Source organism: Larus michahellis, chromosome 17, assembly GCF_964199755.1.
Source record: "Larus michahellis chromosome 17, bLarMic1.1, whole genome shotgun sequence".
NCBI lineage: Eukaryota > Metazoa > Chordata > Aves > Charadriiformes > Laridae > Larus > Larus michahellis.
In genome coordinates this window covers 7454221-7474497 of record NC_133912.1, presented here as the reverse complement: position 1 = coordinate 7474497, position 20277 = coordinate 7454221, and the positions used below count along the sequence as shown (strand labels likewise).

Here is a 20277-nt window from a genome sequence, read left to right as displayed (position 1 = left end):
ATTCAGAAGGCCTCAGAATCATACCCACAAAACCTTAGCATAAGAGACATTGTTGTAGGGACAATAAACATTCTTTAGGAAAGGAATGAAAAAAAGAAAACCAACATGCAAAGGAAATGTTAAAGTAAAGCAATTACTAAATATGTGCAGGAGATAGTTTAATAACTCGGACATTTCCATCAGCATTCAGTGTTTGCCACAAAGATATCATTCTGAAGACATCCTTAACGTGTGAGGTGTGACAGCACCTCAACCACTAAGAATATGTCTGATTCTGGTGTGGGTGAGAAATTAAAATTGTAGGCAAAACCAGCGACCCATGATTACAGAGCAAATCACATCACTTACAGATGGTGATTTTTTTTTTTCTTGGAGAGAACCACAGGCTCAAGAAGGAGACCTGTGTCTGCGGGATGAGCATCTCTCCTCTGCACTGCTACAATCCACTTCTTTTAGGAAGACGAAAGCCAGTGCCTGCTGGAGGTTTTTCCTGGACTTCTGTGCTTGTTTCACCTTCAGCAAGATCACGCGCATTTTGCTTTCGGTCTTCTGCACCCCCTTATTTGTATTGCTGATGAATTAAACAGACACTGAAGATAGCACTGGATTTAGTCCTGCCTCAGCTTTCACAATAACTTGTACCTAGCACTCCATAATTAAAAACATTAGTGGCTCCTTGTAATGTTTCATCTGAAAGAGTATCTGCTCCCCGCCAAATAGGGTGAAAATATTCATGACTTTCTGGAGCTCGGTTAATGACTTTGTGGACAAGAGAAATATGGAAACAATATGGAATTCATAACTAGAGCAGGTCCAGATTACTGGTTTTATGAATTGGGTTCATTATGGATGCTGTGTGCAATGTCTGCGCTTAAAAGCTTCAGCTAAAACAAAGTATTCACTGTTATTAGGTGCCAGATGTGCCCACCGCAGGAAATGGGCCCTGCCAGACAGAGATTGTACTTCTTTACAGCTTTGACAGTTGCAAGCTTTTTTTTGACTGTACCTGACAGCTGAGCCCAGATAAATTCTACTGGAGGAGCTGTCGGTGCAAACAATATCCACAGATGCTGTGTTCACCCCTTCCACTTGTAGCCTCAGACAGTAGATCTGGAGGGTTATGGGGCTGCAGGACCAGGGTGCTGGGGCAAATCAATTCTGCCAGCAAGCCAGGCATCGCTGGTGTGGGAAACCGCTCAGTGTTTGCACAGAGCGGAGCAGGAGCCCTTCCCAAGGGGCCTGAGTACTGCTGCAACAGAAAGAACAACAGTAACATTTTTCCTTTCTTGTCCTTTCCTGTGATTCCTTTTGTGGATTTAGCTAACAAACTTTCAGGGCAAAATGGCTGTATTTTGTATACTGAAGCCTTCTGTATAGTAACACCTCACAGTAGGGTGAAAGTTTTGCTGACAGCGTAAAAAGTAAACAGCAAAAACTTAGGAGAGCAGCTGTTGAGTGTGCACAGTCATCCCAGGGCTAAGCCAGAGCTAGAGAAACACAGGCAAAAGCCCTGGTTGTCACCTGGCCTCACCACGGCAGCTCCACTCCACTGAAATCCATAAAACAGGAGAGGTGTTTCACTCATTCCTTGTCTTGAGATTTGCAGCACCCTCCTGGAGCCCATTCTGTGTTTAAAACTCAATGTAGTCTTCATGCAGCAAAGGCCATGGCAGGATTTACACAGGCTACTAGTCCAAACATAACCAGCTACTCTGTGCTGGCCTCTTGTAAGAATGTAGTAAAAAGTCCTGTAACCTGCTCCCACCTGCAATAGCTCTCTCCTCTGACCAAGCAGACTTTTCTGCAATTTTGAAGCCGAAATGACTCAAATAATTCAAAAAATTGAACATCTTTTGAGTATGGAAGATTTGAATAACCTTTTCCCCTGGCTAGGGATTTGTCAGTGATGGTAGCCACAAATCATGTGGAGTACAGGTGGAAAATATATGTCTCTTCATGGTTTCTACCAGCTGTCAGGTTAACAGGTCCTGCTCCCCCACTGAAGAATCAGCCCAAAGCCCTCAACTGAGCAAGGGGTACTCTGGCAACAGGCTGGAGACCTGGGAGACCGGCCTGTTCTTAGGCTGTAACCCACACATGTGCTGTAGTTAGACTTCAGAATGCTAATGAGCTTGCCTGAATTTTAATGAAGGCCTATGGGACAAGTTCAGTTCAGTGCCTTCTGCCTAGTGAAAACAAACAGGACAGCTAAAATCTTAAACCACTTTTCTAACATCTTAGCTCAGGATAAGGCAAAATAGCCACGCATTCACCTGGAAAACAAGTTGTATCACACACGATGAAAGCAAAACACCTACTTACCTGTGGGTTGAATCACCCATACAGATTGCCTGAGGTCTTTGAAGAGACACAAGTGGGGTATCTTCTGCTTCCACTGCCAAATTTCACAAGACATGGGAGAACTTAATACATAGCGGGAGACCCCTCTGCTCTTAGGCACCAGTCAAACAGCTCCAAAGGCCAGGCAGAGAAAAATATACCCCCCAAAGGCATAGACAACAAACTTCCCCGACCCTGCAGTGTACCTAGATGAGCATCTTTCTTCAAGAAACCAGGATAAAACCATTGAAATCTCTTAGCTGGTGAAGGGCACAAAAAGTAGCAACCAAAACCAGATGGGCTATACAGAATGTTGAGGAGCTTCAACAAGTAAAAGCAAGTAAGAACAAACACTCAAGTTCTTTAGACGTGCTTGAAAATCCTGCCCACAAACACTGGCAAGACGAAGGCCAGTTTCTCTTCCTCCCCTCCATCTCCATGAGAGGCACATCAGGGCACAGCTCTGAAGCAAGCTGAGCACGGGGTGCTGAGAGCGCAGATGCTGGATTGCTACAGCAGGAGCACAAGGGAGTGCTTGACTCTCGCGATCCCAATGAGGGATTTGATGGTGAGTCAGGCAGGGGCAACATCAACATCGTATAGGTTTATCTGATCTCATGTGACACTTCTTGTCACATTGCATCTTTCATTAGCTCAGCCAAAAGGCTAAGGGGAAAGGATGCCCGGCTCCATTCTAGTCTGCTTCCCTGCTGTACGTTCACAGGGGAGTGGCTGTCCTCAGGTGCCCCAGGGAAAAGAGGGCTGTGAGTGAGGAGTCACTGCACCATCATCACAGGAGGACATGCCTGCAAATTTCCCCAGCCTCTGAAACGTGAATGACAACGGGAAATGGGTCCCACCAGGGGTCTCAATGGCAAGTGGATAACTCTCTGCAAGCTCACTCTCTGTAAAATATATATTCTGCTTTTTTCTTTTTTTTTTTTTTTAATTGGTTCCCTGGCATTCTCAGGTGAGTTTTATTTGAAACGTTGCATGTGGCTCGCTCTCTCACATGCCTACTTGAGTTCCAAATGCATATGCTACCTCTGCTACACAAGCTGAGGGCCAAATCCATTTGAAACCATGACAAAACTCCCATCGGGAAGAAAAATCATTCCTAGGAGTAATAATTCTTCCAAGAACGTGAACTTTTGTATCACAACAAGTAACAGTGAAAAAGATCTGTTGCATAGTGAATTTCTGCCTCTGTGGGGAGACTACACTGAACAAAGAGGGGACACAATGATGCAGCAGCATTAGAATGGAAAGACAAACTGGAGAGGAGATATATATTGCATATCTAAAAGGTGATGAACCATTTTGCATATCTAGGAGACATTCAAGAAGGCTAGATCAGGAAGTTCAGACAAACACTTGTCATGGAATGGCCATGGTGCCGAGCAGGAACCACAGGACTCTCCAAGTCCTTTCCAGCACTATGGCCACGATAACAGACGCTGATTTACAGAAGCTGATGATCCAGCCCAATTCCCCCACTCTGTGGGAGGAGATGTAAAAGGATAGGTCCAGAACTAGAGGTGTTCTTCTACTCACATTTTGCTTGCAAAGATGAGAGAGGTGGGTGTTGAAAGTCAGGATTTAAGCTGAACAGTGGAGCTGATTTGGGTCAGGGATTAAATGATTAAAGATCCTTAGGATTTGAAATTTGAGGAGTGCTGGCTGATCTGTATAGGAGGAATGCATAGAGCCTCCTCGCCTCCCCTCTGCTGATTGTGGCCTGTATTTGCACTCATTCGCCAAGAGGGACAGGACAGTAATTCAGCTGATGCTTTCCTGAAGTTTCAAATACAGGGAAAGTGGCACTTAGAGCAAGAAGGAGTCACATGAATGCTGTGCTGATTGACACATCTTCATCAAATCTTCTACAAAGAATCTATTAAAAGGGACTTCGTGGCAAATATTAGTCATATAGGGTTTGGGGCAAACACCCACAAAACCTGAAAAAGAGGGAAGGGAAGGGGGAAGGGGGAAGGGAACTCTCCTCTGGAATTCACTTCTTTTGGCAAACATTTTTGCAAACAAGCTTAGTGGCAATGAAAAGAGCAGGTGTTAAATGAATGTTAGATGACATAAGTGGAAGGCAAATATTTGATCTCCTCAATCTGAATTATTATTATTTACTTTTAATAAAGTCTGGCTGAAAGACTCTGAGCTAAAATATCTTTGTGCTAGGTGCTTCATAAACACAGAAAGCCTGACTGGAGGGAAAAAAAAAGGTTTATTCAACTAAGGAATTAACATAATCTATTTCTGCAATCAAATTAAGTTATACTCTTCAAATGCCAAGCACCAAAATGTACAGTGAACGTTAAACAAAATAAACCAAATAATTTAAAAAAAATCCTTAAACGTTAGCCACATTTTAACCAGTACTTCAAAGTAAACATTTTGTTTAAATTTCAACTGCCTCTGTACATAACTACTGGGGATGGGGAGCGAAGAGAATTCCTGAAAAATAATACAAGTAGCTCTAGTACTGATTAAGGGTTATTTGCAGACATTGGTGGATGATTTCAAGCACATAACAAATTCTAAAAGAAGATAGATCACCAGTATCATAAGACTGGGAATTTATTAGATTAGTCAGAGATCTAGTCAGAGAGCTTTGGCATTAGGATACATATAAAACAATTCAGAAAAAAAAGGGCTTTTGTACAGAAGAGGATGTTAGGTCTATAGCAATGCAGGACTTAATGAGAACCAATGTCTTTCTAGTCAGAAGACCTGTCTCTGACAGCCACCATCTCCATGTGAGAACGCAGGAGGGAAGTGATATGCAATACCTACGCTATTAATTCACAACCTTATCTGCAGCTGTTACAGATTTCATTAGATCCTGCAGCGCAAGATCTGATTGTTTCCACAATTTGTTTTCAAACGAGCCTAACGTAGACTTTGGAATGGGTTTTTGTTTTTTAAGAAATAAATTCTTTACCTTTAAACACTGAAAATTGAGATCTGTGTAATGCTTCTGGTTGGCTGTCCAAAATCGAAAGCACATACAGTCAGAAATGATTTAAAAAAATTCTTGTCTGCCCATCCTTTCCACCAAGCTGAGAACTGTTCAAGTGGGCTGCATTTGAGGTAGCTTCAGCTTGCAAAATGCTTCATCTGCCAAATGCTCAAAAGATTAAAGCTTGCCCCGTACCCACATATTCTTGAAGAGCAATAGGAATCAATGGCTCTACTCCAGCAGCCTGCCAGGCAGGCGTCAAATCTCTCTTCTGAATTACAGGTGGGTAGAGGGAGTGATGGGGTTTTCTGGAAGGAGATTATTGCCAGAGAAAACTATTTATACCTACCATTCAGGATGGAAAACTAGTCCATCGCGATGTAAACTGCCCTTCTACATTTAAGACGACTGTCTGTGCATTTGTCGAGTCTCCTTTGAGGAGGGCTAGCAGTGAGACCACATGCTCTGACAGCTGCTGCCATTTAAGAGCCCATGCTAGAAGTCTTGGAAACCTGATTTTAAGGGGAAATGGTTCTGGGCTTTCTAAAATTGTTTGCAAAATATATTCCAAACTTGGGTAATTAAAATGTTTGAAGTTAGATCTTTTCAAAGAAAAGGGCATAATTTAACTACAATTTCAGAGTAAACAGTTATTGTATATTTTTTATTTTTTTCTCATTTTGATGTGAGACGTTTGAACAGGTTTGAAATCCTGATAGATCCTAAAAAGGTCATTTATGAAAAAACCCAAACAAACAGACAAACAAAACCACAAAAAAACCCCAACCCGCTACAACTTTTCCTTGCAAAAGTTATTAGTTTTGACTGTTTAACATATTAGAATGAGAAAACGTTACGACCAGAAAATTCCAAGTAATTTCTGATAAAACCCTATGACAAGCTGTAGGTCTTGAATAAAGAGAAGGCCTTTTTAAAACGGAATCTGCTTTTTGTTAGCAGGAAGACATTCTAAAGCAAGTTAAGTGTGCATTTCTCCACCTCTAGGGAAGATATCACTGAATTCTTCCCTTCCATTAGGACTTGCAAAAAAACCTTGCAAGCCTCTAATTATGGGTGAGATTTCCAAAGGACGTGAAAGCAGGAGGCAGTCAATTCCCAGTGAAATTCAGCCTTAGAACATCCTTCTCCAAATGGTCCAGACTAATGTGTGCGCTGGTTTTCAATAGGGAGGGCAGTAACACACTGTTCCCTTTGTGCTCCTGCTGCCTATACCACAGCAGTCCTGGGAAACGTTTTGCTCCATCAGCACTGTACCCAGGGATAATGGGCAAGTGTTCTGGGAAAAAGAAAAACATCTTCCCTCTCCTCCCTGCAATGCAATTTCAAACTCAGGCGAAAATTCACGACATCAGGGGGAAAGAGGGATGATTAATGCACTAATACCACATACGGAGAAGTGAGAAGTGATTTCTTGAAGCCAAAAGTTTCAGAGCATCTGCATTAAAACCTGGCGTCAGCCTTACAGTTCTTGGGTTACAAAGCTATTGCAATAAGATCATCCTGCACCAAGTCCCACAGGAAGGAAACTCTCTCTGCATTCCAGAGAGCGAAGCTCAGGCTGCTGTGCTGCTCTTCACCTCTGTCCCTGTGCTGCAGTTAGGGAGGTGATTCACATGACAGAATTAGTGCAGAGTGCTCTGAACAATGCAATTATTGAGAAGTAAAGTGCTGTGAATAGAAAATATTGTGGCATCAATGAGAACGGTTAAAGTCAGTGACTCAAAGGCCTATGTGGCAGGAGTGTATTATATCCAAAACCCGTGCTAATAGCACTTCTGAGCACTTACAGGAGGAAGTGCTTAGATTAGGTGCTTTACAACACACTCCAGTGGGACATATGCACGCTTTCTAGTAGGAAGATCCAATTAGGTATTACGCAAGACCAAGTGAAACGCAGAAATGTTTCTGAATCCGAAGTGAGCAATAACTGTGGCCTTGCACTTGTATTTCAAATAACAATGGAAGCTTTTCAGGAGGCTTTTGCAAGGAGCTGACGGGAAGAACTGTTGTATTGGGTAGATACGAAGGTTGCACAGTGCTGAAGATAGAATTCAGCCCCTCCAAAAAAACCCAGCCTTGTCCGGATCTTTGTCTCTAATTTCTGTACCTCTAGGTGCAGAGGTAGCTAAGCCTACTGCTTGTGTAGTCTACTTACTACTAGAGACTGACTTACCACTAAGAAAACGCAAGGAGCGTTGAAAGTTAAGTTTGCCCAGTACTGCCTTCTGAAGAGATACAGTCAGTGCTCAAAACTGCTCCAAATGTAATTACTGCCAGGACCTCATCAGTCATGACTGTCAAATCCCTGCTGTATTTGCAGGTACTACTCAGTGCCTGGGAGAGTCGGGTGTATTTAGAGCCACTAAGACTTCACTTATTATGTTCAGTGCATCAGCTGATCCTGGAGTGTCAGATGCCAGTGGCTGGGATTTTTCGTCAGCGTTAGCAGAGGCAGTAGGTACTATGGTCCTCAGGTTGAGATGGAATTTACCATCTTTTCCTAATTCCTGACCTTTCCTTGTGCTTCTCAAAGTCTGCAGGCACTGTCCCCTGCGCAGAACTGGATGGGAAGAGATTCCTACTCACTGCTAGCTGTTACACACCTTCCTTGCTCTCCAGTGAGCCATGACGAGGAATTCACAGCACCAATTATAAATTCTGGGTTTACATAAAGAAAATAGTGAAATTACTCCAGAAGCTGCTTTCCTTTGCACAGAGCTCCTGAACAGGGAAACTTCAAACACGCTTTCCCCTTCCCTTTCTCTTCCACCACCTCCCTACTCCCAAAGAATATGTTATTTCCCTTGATGGGAATGCCTCAGTCACATTCTCAGCGGAGCCAAGTAAACAGCATCAAGAAGCATCTTCAGGACAGAAGGGATGTCAGTTTGACAGCTTTCCTGTGGCCCATTGATTCCAAGATTTCAGAGGAAAATGACAATATTCAGGGAGGCACTGTACTGTGCAAATTTCACTTAGACATTGATTTCTGTGAAACAGAAATGCCTTTGGAGCAAATCTGTCTTTAAACACCTTTCTCACACAGTCCTAGGCTAGACTTTCAGTAACCTGGTGGGTACGTCTGGGTAGCAGCAATTAGAAGGAAACGGGCGATCTGGCAAGAACTGCACGCAAGAAATACCTTGGGAAAGGGAGATAGAGACTGTTCTGAGGCTGCTGTGGAAACGGTGGATCTGCCATCAGAATATTGTCGCTGGCGGCTTTCGCTGTTGTTTTCCTGTTAGGTCTACAGAGAGTTCAGTCAGAGGCATTCTGGGAATCAGGAGTCCCAAGATTAGCAGCCCAGATTAGCTCCAAAGGCCACAGATCTTTACCAAACAGAAACCAGATGCTGCAGTGACATGCATCAAAGGGTCTGCTAGACACTGATGCTAGCTCAGGATCAGGCCTTCGAATATTTTATCCCTGAGGGTGTTTCTAAGCAGAGTAAAAACCTAAAAGTGTGTTACACCTTTGCTATTTCTGAAAGAAAAAAAAAAAAAAAAAAAAAAAAGGCATTTGCACTGAATCAGAGTATCTCTAACCTAGCACAGCACTAGGAAGAGCCGAGGGCAGCCCCGGGATACTATTCAAATGCAGGCAAGCTGTAGGTATGAGTTTCCGCTGGAGCCTTTTACCTTCTGCTTTCTGGTGAGCTGTCTGGTACATCCATCTCTGCTTAATACACATTTCATGTTTCAGATCTTGCCAGAAAGACAAACAGTTTTGCTGCTGCCAGTTGTGAACATTACACATTTGCCAGGGAGATGTCATGCTTTTTTGCCACAAGTGTAATTAGATGATCAATCATGAGGAGCCAAGGAGAAATACCGGCATTGCAAACAAACATATTTTTCAGTTTGCTTTCTGAAAAGAAGGGGGAGTTAACTACAAAGGAGAGAAAAGATCTGGCTCTGCATTCACAGCATCTGTCCTGGCTCCCTTTTCCCCGTCATTTCCAGCAGGGAGTAGCAGCCAGACAGCAGATTTCCTCCAGTTGCTGGAAGACAACTGGAACGCATGGGAACCTGTTGAGAGAGGCTGTTTTCCTCTGGATGGCAGACTGCTTCCCAGTTAGGCCATGCTTGACCAGGGGCACTCAAGCAAGTTAACGTAAGGGGGATTAGCAGAGCCTCGGGTGCGGACCGGACCCGACGGCAGGGGAGAGCAGCAGAGATGCTCGGTGCGATGCAGGCATGTTGCTGCACTGCTGGCATCAAACACAGGGCTGCAACCTTGCTGCTTTGTCCTGCCCTTGACCTCTCAGTAAATCCGCATCTGGATTAGCTCAGCCACACTAAAAATCTGCGTGGACTCTGTATGGGAATTAAAGTGGCTTTACTGTAGTTAATTCACAAAGGAATTTGTTCCATTTCAGGACTCTACCCACATCTGCATCCAAAGCCTCAGCTAAAACTGAGACTCTGTTCTGCCTTGTTTACAGGGATAGAGAAACTCAACAAGATCCCACAGGTCAGGGCATAGCGAGGTGCTATTTGTACTACTTTTTCTCTGTATTTATGATCCCTTCCCTTTGCCTCCATACGAAAATGCAGGTCCCTGGTCAAACACAGTAAAAATCACTTTATTTTCTAGTCACCTTTTAAAGCGGTTCTTTCTTCTCTACTGAGAAACCGTCAGCAGTAAAATAATAAGTGCTATTAAAGCAGTACTGAAAACTCACGAGACACTCTAATGGCCACCATAATGCTTCCAAGTGATGCCAGTTCTGTGGCTGGAGAAGTTAAGATTATTTTTAGGACTGAAAACTCAAACTCTCAAAAGTTAGGAATTAACAGAGTTGTCCATGTAGTTGTAGTTTTGTACCAGTACCATATGGATATGTACCAGATACAGACTTTAACTGCAAGATCACAAATTACATAGTCTTTTTGTTTCCCTATTTCATGCAAAACGTTTGGAACTTCTTTTGTGTTTCATTTTCACAAATTAAAACTTTTTTTTAAATAGAAACACCAAACCCTTTTCATTTTTACAATGTTCAAATGTAATCTTTTAACTTTCCTCATGATGATCAACTGCACGAAAAGACAAAAATTATTGCTGTAAAAGCAGGTCTACTGAAAGAAAAAAAAAAACCTTGCAGAAGCTGCAGAAGGGAACAGAAGAGGATTTTTGCTCACTTTATCCAGGGCCCTCTATATCCACCCTAACCCCCATCAAGTAAACGCCCAATAGATGGACATGAGAGATTAGCTGTATATAGTTCTTCCAACTCCACCACTGAGTTGCAATGGCCTGTAAAATGAGCAGGGCTAGATTTCCCGTGTACATCCCTCACCCCTGTCTCTAGCTTTTTCCCCGTGAAGCACAATTCTGTTTTGTGAACTGCAGTCAGAGCTCAGAAGGAGCCAGAACAGGACCAAGGGGCTGATCCTGCAGATATCAAATCATTCCACTCCTTTTATTCTTTTAAGATATTTTTCCATGTTCCTGCTTTTTTTTTCCATCCTGCATTTTATGCATGTTTCTGCCTTCTCTAGAGAGTTTTGCATTATCAAAGGGCAACAGGAGAAAAGAAAAAACGGTTGCTGCATTTAGCATTGATTTTCCCCCTTCACTCTGAGTCACATAAGCTAACATTTAATTAATTTCTGACACTTTGACAGTTTCTAAGAAGACATTTGTAGAGCTATCAAGTGCCGCTGATAGCACTGTCAGACAGACACTTTTTGAATTATCAGCTATTAAGGACCCATATGCAACAAATTTCCAAGGATTATTATACAAATTGTTCTTTGAATGAGAAAAGCACACAAAAGCTCAGTGAAACATAAAGAAACCATTGTTCCCGGGTGAATTTGATATTTGCAAATGTTTTGCTATTTTGATCACTTACATGGTTTAATAAATTGAATTCACTTTTTCTTTTATTAAGAAAATTAAATGCCCTGGTTTAGGATGTCTGAGAACATGGCCAGGTTTTCAAATCGCAGTGGTCTTTATGGAGATACAGCTTGAGAAACACGGAATACTTGCTTTTAGGAAGTGCTGAGCAGTGAATGAGGCCCTTTCAAAACCTCTCAAACCAGAAACCCCAAAATCAAAGTAGCCAAAATCTCCAGTTGCTTTTACGCAACTCTTGCCTTTACTCTTTGATCATGGTCTCTGATATGTCACCATTTCTTGATGTAATGACTACTTCAGGCCCAGGTACAGACCTCGATACTTTGCTTTTAAACACACAAGCAATCCTGGCAAGGGGCTGAAATGATCGATGTGGATTATACCATTTCAGAGACCCTCCGCAGCTGTGGGTGCAGTTCAGGTATGACAACTCTGTTTTTGCTGGCCTCACCATACTCATTTACCAGCTGACAAAGCAGCTCCGTTTCAACAAATGGGACAGAGCTGTTTCACCTCACTCAGTGGCACAGCTATGATTTGAAGTTAGCATTTGTCTGCCTCTGCTGTACACCAGAGTCCTGCTGTTATTATCAGACTACTCCACTTGCTCATCCTTGGAGCATCTGGCATTAATGGTTCTGGTGAGCTCAGGGGACCTATCAGCTCACACAGTGAAAATCAGCTCAGTGCTCCCCTCCCCGTGGCCTTTGTGGCTCTCTGAAAGGCAGACTCAGGTGCACGCCAGTCAGATCTGAGCATGTCCAGTTCTGCCTGTACTGCCGGCTCAGTTATGCAGAGAACAGGGATGATCTGCATACTGAGGCAATACTCATATTTTAGTCTCTACTCCTTCAGCAAACACACATTGTGTGGCGATTCTTTCTTTTTTGAAGTGTGTAGAAACTCCAGCAGGACCCAGACATGGTGTGGAAATACCCAGATGATGATGCCAACCGTCACAAGCACCCACTGCATAAATCCTGCCCTGGGAGCTCTTTAGTGAGCCCACCTAAGCAAGACCGCACAGCCAGGAAAGTCCTTCCAGTATGCCAGAGACTGAGGCCAAATAAACTACAGTCTCATTGCAAATATAAAATTTGTTTTTCATACGCTGGCACCAGACAAAAACCCCAATACAGACAACCTGCTGACAAGGCCTGCATGATGCAGCTTAACTTTTAGCCAGTTTCTTACAATGTGGACATATGTGCAGTTGGATGCCAATGATCTAGGGGTATGCAGTCCTGATACCACTGCTTTGCATCACCTGTTGCCATAAAATCCATATAACCTCAGGGACATTCATGCACCTTCAATAGCCTGCACCATACAGAAATAGGACCTAAGAGATATCAGTTCTGCTGTAGTCTATCATCAGAGCAGAAACCATAACCTTCCCTTCACGCACCACATCCCAAGCGTTAGCTTTGTTTATACATCGCCCTTGGTAGAGAGTAGCTTTTTGCTGCCTGCATTTGCAGCTAATAACTCACAAACCTCTATATCCAGACAGCAACAGTTCTTTGGAATATTGTTTCCTCATCTTTGTTCAGTTCACTTTCATTCTTCTTCCTCATCATCCATAAGAAATGCCTGTGAGCCTGGGACCCGATCCATAGCCAGTGGAAACCAAAGGAAGGCCTCTTGGAGACAGCCCCCTCACCATGTGCCGAAAACGGCCCGGCTACGGAAGCAGAGCACAGAAGCAATCCTGGGAGACAGAAAAAATCCAAAAGACTAAAAGACACTTGCAGTTGCCTTTGCTATGCCTGGATAAAACAAACACAAAAGCCTAAATAGGTTCTAGGACACTCTACAGGAAAAACCATGATTTGTTATAAGCTACCTTTGAACCTGTGCAGAGCATGCGGCCATTGGCCAGGGAAGAAGTGATGGTTTGGCATGATGCCACAGATTTCCAAGGAGACCTGTCTTCCCAGTGGCAGGAGCTGCAGAGGTTGGGCTGTGGGATGGCACCCAGTCATGCCCCCACCATGTTCCGTGTTCCCCTTTGCATTGCAACCTCACTGAGGGAATGGCGGAAGGCAGGCACAGACCAGCCCTGACTTCAAAACTGCTACTGTCAGCTTTCATTATCATCACAATTGGGTTCATAGGGGTTTTTTTGTTTGTTTTTGTTTTTTTTTTTTATTTCCCTGCTGGAGAAAAAAAAATAAGGAAAAGCAAAGGAAAAAAAAGGGGGAAAAAGGAACACAGCCCAAAGCCCCATGGAGCACATGAAAAATAAACAAAGTGAGTGATGGCATATCTGCCCTGAACTATGCCCGCCTAACATGGAGCAGTTAGCAGTTAGGGATTGTCAGGGGAACAGACGCAAAAGTCCCGGGCACTCTGGGTGAATCGGCTGCAACACAGAGTAGCCGATATCTTTGACCAGAGAAATCTGGTGGATGAACTGGAAATAGAAACTAACTTCTTGAATCCCTGCCTAGGTATCTGACCATCAGTTCAGCCTCCTGTCTAGGTCTTCATCGCATTTCCAGTCAATCAACCATTTGCACACAGGAAATCAGGGTAGGGGAACAGGCTCCAGAGAATCCCAAGAATGAGCTAGCACATGTGTAATTGTTTTATTGTTATTTTACATGTTGGCCTTTGACTGTCTTTTCAACATCTTTGTGTCAGGGTGGAGCTGGAACCTGGCACTTTTACGTCCATGGATCCCCTAAACCTCTCTTGGTACAACGGTGACATCGGTGACAGGAACTGGAGCAAGCCGCTCAACGAGTCCGATGCAGACCAGAAGCCTCAGTATAACTACTATGCCATGCTGCTCACCCTCCTCATCTTTGTCATCGTTTTTGGCAATGTGCTGGTGTGTATGGCTGTGTCCAGGGAAAAAGCCCTTCAGACTACCACTAATTACCTGATCGTGAGTTTGGCAGTGGCAGATCTCTTGGTAGCAACCCTGGTCATGCCTTGGGTGGTCTATCTGGAGGTAGGTGACCCAGTTTTCTTTTGCAGTACTGAATGTTTCTGGTGAATGGGGATAGAGAGAGAAGGTTTAGCAGCCTGGACATCGGCTATTTCAAGGCCTCCCGAATTTCTCGTAACAAATGCATTTTTAATTTGCTAACAGTTGGTCAGATTTTTCCAGGAAATCGACATGATAGCAGATGACAAGCTAACTTGAAAATGCACTGTTGTTCGGAGGACTAATTTACTAAATCCAATTGCATTGAAAAGCTGGCCTTTAAATAGAGGGATCAAGAGTGAAAGGACCCCAATTTTGGTTTCAAAACTACATAGATGAACTGTTCATTCCCAAGCATGAGTCTGCAACAACGTCATGGGTGTCACACTAATAAACTCCATCAAAGCGTAATGAAACCCGTATTTCTGAAGGACGACAGGAGGACAGTACTAAGAAGAGCAGGCAATTGTAAAAGCAGGATGTAAATCCAAAGCTTTTATGTCACAATATACAAGAGAAACATAATCGCAGCTGAGCTACTTTTCAAATTGCTGCCGTTAGCATGTCGTTTGGTACAAAAGAGTTCTATACTTCTGCATACAGAGCCATATTTGAGTGGCGCTGTGGTTTGTGAAAGCCAAATACTCCCAAGTCTGCCACCCGTTTACTTGATGGCAAATGACTCTTGCAACAGCACGTAGCCTGAAAGAATGAAATGCATCTCTAAAGGAAAGAATAAGAGAAGCTACGCAGCCCCTCTCCCTTGGGCCCCTTTGCTGGCTTGCCCGTGTTCTTCAGTCAGCTGAGAACTGGCGTGCCGGTGGCAATCACAACCAAGAGAGAATGAATGGTGGTGAGAGAGCATAAGACTGGAACTATACTGAGTGTACAATTAATTTTCAGGCACTTGTTTATGAGAGAAAATGATAAAACAAAGAGGAGAGCAGGGGAAGAAGCCATAATCAATTATACCATTAAGTATTAACGCAAAGCAAAACAAACCCACTGACATGACATAGACTGTCAAGAAACCACAATACTAATTATCACTCTAGTTAATTATTGTTTTCATGGCACTTTAAAAACGTAAAACATTATGCATCTGCTAAAGCTTATTAACATGACCACAGCCCGGTTGCGATTGTAGGCAATGCCTCTTAGACTAGTTATGCTCTTCTATTATATTCCTCTTTTGCGACAACCCATTTTAAGCAGAGGCTTTTGCTCTGAGAAGCTCTTGCTCTCTTAGGCCCAGGTAGGAGAGTCTCTCAGACACTTCTTATTTTAATGTGAAAGAATAAAGCGCAAATCGTGTAAGATACTTTCCCCTGTCTGGGCTCCTGGGTACGTGGAGTTGGTGTGGAACCTCACCTTCCTTAATCTGCCAAGTAGGACAATCAGGCCTTTACATCTGAATTTACTTTTGCCCTTTTCACTCTTATCCACACTCTGCTAAACCGACTGCTAGCTTGAAGCAACAAAAAACATGACAAATACTTGCTGAGAGAGAAGGAGCCATTGGACTGATGTGGATTAGGCACACTGTGGTCCCTCTCTGGGTCTGCAGTCTGAAATCAAAACTGGCCAGAACCCTTTGTTCTGTAAGTATCTTCATTTATTTTTTTTAGGATTTGTGTCACAACCTCGGACAAATAGGAACGTCAAAAGGAAACCCTTTTAAAAAAATCAGCCTTCTTGCAAACAAATCTTCTACCTCCAACTTTCTGAGGTTTCTCCTACATTAATGAAAGCACTAAGAGAAAGAACTGCTGCAGTTCACAGCATCTCCCATAAATTTAAAACTATACGTTCATGAAACTGATTTTGCAGAAGCTTATAGCTGGCTGGAAACCTTTGCCTTTGGGCAAATTCTCATCAAAGTTACTGATGTAACTGTCTCTTAAGTGCTTTTTTAATCACTGAGTATTCATCTGTCACTCAGGCTTCAATGCAGTCATTCTTTTTTCTTTATGCTGCCTATGGTTATGTATATCAGAGCAGAAATAACTGAAGAATAGATATCTTATTCATTCTATTTTCAAATGCAGTAGGACTCTATTTTTATTAGAGGGAAATATACCTTTTTCATCACATGTCAAATACAGCAGTCCTAATAATTGCTATTAAACTTAATTGGCAAAGTTCAGTTTCAATAGCAAGATATGTGAAGAGAAAAAGGCTATTGGTAACTGGAAGTGTTATCATTAGTTCTTTGTCTTTATCACAACATGTAGCGTGTCAAAGACTTTTCACTCTAAATTAAATAAATTTCCTTCACCAAAAAAACAAAAGGAGGAATTTCTACGTTGATTTTTTAAACTGAAAAATGAAGGAAACTCCTGCTTCTCTACTGCTGATCTTTGCTAGCTATAATTGCAAAAAAGTGTCTAATAAAAAGCCGTAAGTACAATTAGAGGTGCTCAGGATATAAATTTAATGTATTTCCTTTCTAATACTTCTTTGCAATGCTTCAGAGACCTGTTTAAGCTCCTACATAGTTCACTCTGAGGACACTTGCACTCCCTTATGTCATCGGAATATGAGCTCAGGTTTGTGTTTGCTGTTAGGGCTGTCCAACTCAGTACAGAGTAACAGGATGGAATTAGGAAGGACAAAAAAATCCCATCAGCCCTCAGGAAATGCTCTAAGAAATGGTTTGGATGGAGCAGAGTACTTCCTTTGCGGCCATGCCATCGTTTGACACCTTTAGACTAGACAGGAGAAAGCCCTTGAAGGCACTCAATGGCAAACAATCCTACTTGATGCAGCATGTGACTGATTACATATGACCCGATTCCAGCTGGAACTTCTGTAGACAAAATTTGAATCCCGCTTGAACCAGCCGAACTCCAGCTACCAGCAAGCGTCTGTGTCTTTGTGCAAAATCCTCCCTTTAGACCCTCTCATTAGCTGTGCATTCTCAGTGAGTTCTTTTACTGACCTTATACTCTCTCTTTACAGGTGGTCGGTGAGTGGAGGTTTAGTCGGATCCACTGTGATATCTTTGTAACCCTTGATGTTATGATGTGTACTGCCAGTATCCTCAACCTCTGTGCCATCAGCATTGACAGGTGAGGGCTCCATGGCAGCAAGTTGTATCAAACCCACAGCAGCAAGTCGCGGCCAGCTTTATATGGTCTAATTTTACCTGTAACACAGAGACTTGAAAATGCTGAGAGCTAGTGGTGTTGACATCTCTTGAAGAGTGATTTAGAGGACCTAAACGAGGTCTGAGCAGGGATTCCATCAGAAGCAGACATAGAAACACTGGTCTCAAGAATGTAAATGGAATTGTCTGTATACGTCCCCATTAGTTCAGTCCTTCTGTTTATATACTTTAATAGCAAAGCGATCATCAGTGGGAAGGCAGCAGCTCAGAGAGTGTGGAAGAAAAATGCTGACCCCAGCCTCATGCCTTCCAAAACAAGGAATGCAGACCCCTTGGAGATTCGTGAAACCTGACTTGCCCTCTTGCTGGACCAGGCTCTCAGACACAGTAACTAGGTGTAATTTCCCACAAAGTTTGTCAGCGCTGGCAGAATAACAATAAACTGTATTTGTATCTTCACACTGCAGGTACACAGCAGTAGCAATGCCAATGCTGTATAATACCCGCTACAGCTCGAAGCGCAGGGTCACAGTCATGATTGCTGTGGTCTGGGTGCTTTCATTTGCCATCTCCTGCCCACTCCTCTTTGGCCTCAACAACACAGGTGAGTTGTGATGCCACCTGCAGCCAGCTATTGGCATCTTTCTGGCTTTAGTGGGTTCCCAGATAGTCTTCTGTTACAAGTCAGGAATAAACATGGGGATCAGGTTTTAGGTGTATTGGGATGTGTCCGTCTCTGTTTCAGGTCTCCTCTCCTAGCGTCATCCCAGACTATTTCTGTCAGCTGCTTCTGGATCCGTTTCACCTCTTGCTGTTCCAGACCAGTGTTTTAGACACATCAGAACTGAGGTTGTGCAGAAGTTTACACAGCACTCATCAATGTTACATTAACATTTGTCCACTACAAAAATCAAAACCTCTCTTACATTAAAACACATGAAAAGGAAAGTCATGGGACAAATAGCTTCACTGAGACAGGCAAGAAAGGAACCGGGAGTTCAGCCATCAGTTGCATAGGAAGACTCGATTGTATACAGCATGGGATTTGCAGGCTTCTAGTTAGAAGGCAAGCAATATCCAGGGTCTTCGGGTCGTATGTGACTCCCTGTGACCCAAGGGGAGTTTGCTGTTCTAGTACCACTTCCAGCTGACGCAGTGGTCCCCCCTAGAACCCAAAGCTCTCACTCTCTGGGTACCTCTGTGCCTTCTGAAAGAGGGAGAGAAGAGGGGGAAGCCAGACCTGGCTCCTAGCAGCAGCGACAACAAGCCTGAAACTTTTTGTCTTCCAGACGAGAATGAGTGCATCATTGCCAATCCTGCCTTTGTCGTGTATTCCTCCATCGTCTCCTTCTACGTTCCCTTCATTGTCACACTGCTGGTGTATGTGCAGATTTACATAGTGCTGCGGAAGCGCAGGAAGCGCGTCAACACCAAGCGCAGCAGCCATGGCCTGGACTCGGACACGCAAGCCCCGCTGAAGGTAACTAGACCTCTGCCTTGCTCTCAGCAGTCTCCGTCCCTTCCTCTTCCTGCTCCGCTTTGTTCCCCAAAGCACGTCCTCCTTTCCCCAAATGGCACTGGCTGGACTAGGTGAAATACTGGATCACAAAGGTGAACGCTGTGTCCTGTGCCATTTTGGAGTCCCAGTCGCACAGTGGATTATCAGGTCACTGGCTGGTGCTTCACAGGCCTCCCTGGGTCTCAGGGGATGTTTCATCAGCAGATCTGCATTAGGAGCTGCTTCATTAACCAGGCTGCATTTCCTTTGGCTCTAAGTTTGGGTTAGTAGCCTGACTACAGGCTATACTATTTTCTGAGTCAGTCCTGCTGTTGTGATGAAGAAGTTCAATGGAAATTGTTTGCGTGGCTGGGGTGCAAACTACATCGCTGGTAATGATACCTCTGCAGTGAAAACAGCCTCTCAGAGCATGAGATATGTGTGTAAGTGGAGTCCAGCTGAGCGTGTTAAGTGCGAGACTGCTTGTCAAAACGCTACTCTCGTGGCACATGCAAAACAAGCAGTAGGAATGTATAGTCCCAGAGGCGCTGCCTCCAAATTGCGTTGCCTCAGAGGCCAGTGCCATGTCGAGCAAAGAAGGCACCGAGAGAGGGACAGACAGAAACATTAGCAGATCTTTGCGGTTTCCTTCCTTTGGTGAAAAGCATAAGGGATACTTGCCTCCATCACTGCTTCTTCAGAGTAGTTTTCCATCATTCTTAGCACCGTAGTCACACTGATTAATTTCTGCTTCCTGCCCTGTGTTTGTATTTCCACGTGCCTCCCTTACCAGCTTCCCTTCCCAATTAATATTTGCTTGTGTAACCTCTGAGCTGGTGCTTGCCCCTTAGGACAAATGCACTCATCCAGAAGACGTCAAGCTCTGCACAGTTATTGTGAAGTCCAATGGGAGTTTCCAAGTTAATAAGCGCAAAGTGGTGAGTGTTACAGAGAAGTCGTAGCTTTTCAGAGCATTTAGCTTTCCCCTTTTCGCCTCTCAGGCCACAAAATGAATTTATGTAGGGTGGGAGAAAAATAAACTAAGAACAAAGGTTACCATTCAATCTTAAAATTTAAATATTCTTCCCATTCCTTAGAGTGAAGCAGGGGGTTTAAGATCATAGAGCTCAAAAAGCCAGACTAAGCTCACCTAAAGATCAGCTGTAAAAGCCGTGACATTTTAACATTTTCTGTCTTTGATTTTCTTCTCCTCTCTGTTATTTATTTTAAGTCTTGGACCGCATTGGCTTTGTTGGGTTTTGCTTGTTGATTTCGTTTTTATTTATTTATATTCTGAAAATGAAATAAAATCTACAGGGAGCGGAGACAGTGTCTCTCCCATTTCTTAGCCTCTTTGTGCAATAACGGAGAGTCAATCACTGCAGTTCTGTCGATCCCATCTACCCAAAAGTGTTCTTATCTGTAAACACTTTACAGGCCATTCTCCAAGCACCTACCAAAAACGTAGGGAGGGAGAAGAGGGATTGATTGTTCTTCAACATCATCCAGCTTCACTCTGTAAGGAATGTTCG

General features: G+C 43.5%; 1 protein-coding gene and 1 long non-coding RNA gene across 3 annotated transcripts in view; one reads left to right on the top strand and one right to left on the bottom strand.

The window, feature by feature from the left end:
- Nucleotides 1-20277, bottom strand: part of LOC141732290 (uncharacterized) — a 58202-nt gene that overhangs the window by 10731 nt on the left and 27194 nt on the right. The window lies entirely within an intron of this gene.
- DRD2 (dopamine receptor D2) overlaps nt 1-20277 on the top strand; it is a 33175-nt gene that overhangs the window by 7735 nt on the left and 5163 nt on the right. Inside the window, exons 2-6 of the mRNA XM_074561052.1 lie at nt 13850-14162; nt 17100-17209; nt 17715-17851; nt 18537-18727; nt 19597-19683. Coding sequence (XP_074417153.1) covers nt 13881-14162; nt 17100-17209; nt 17715-17851; nt 18537-18727; nt 19597-19683 — 807 coding nt within the window. The 5' untranslated portion in view covers nt 13850-13880. The remainder of the gene's footprint in view (nt 1-13849; nt 14163-17099; nt 17210-17714; nt 17852-18536; nt 18728-19596; nt 19684-20277) is intronic.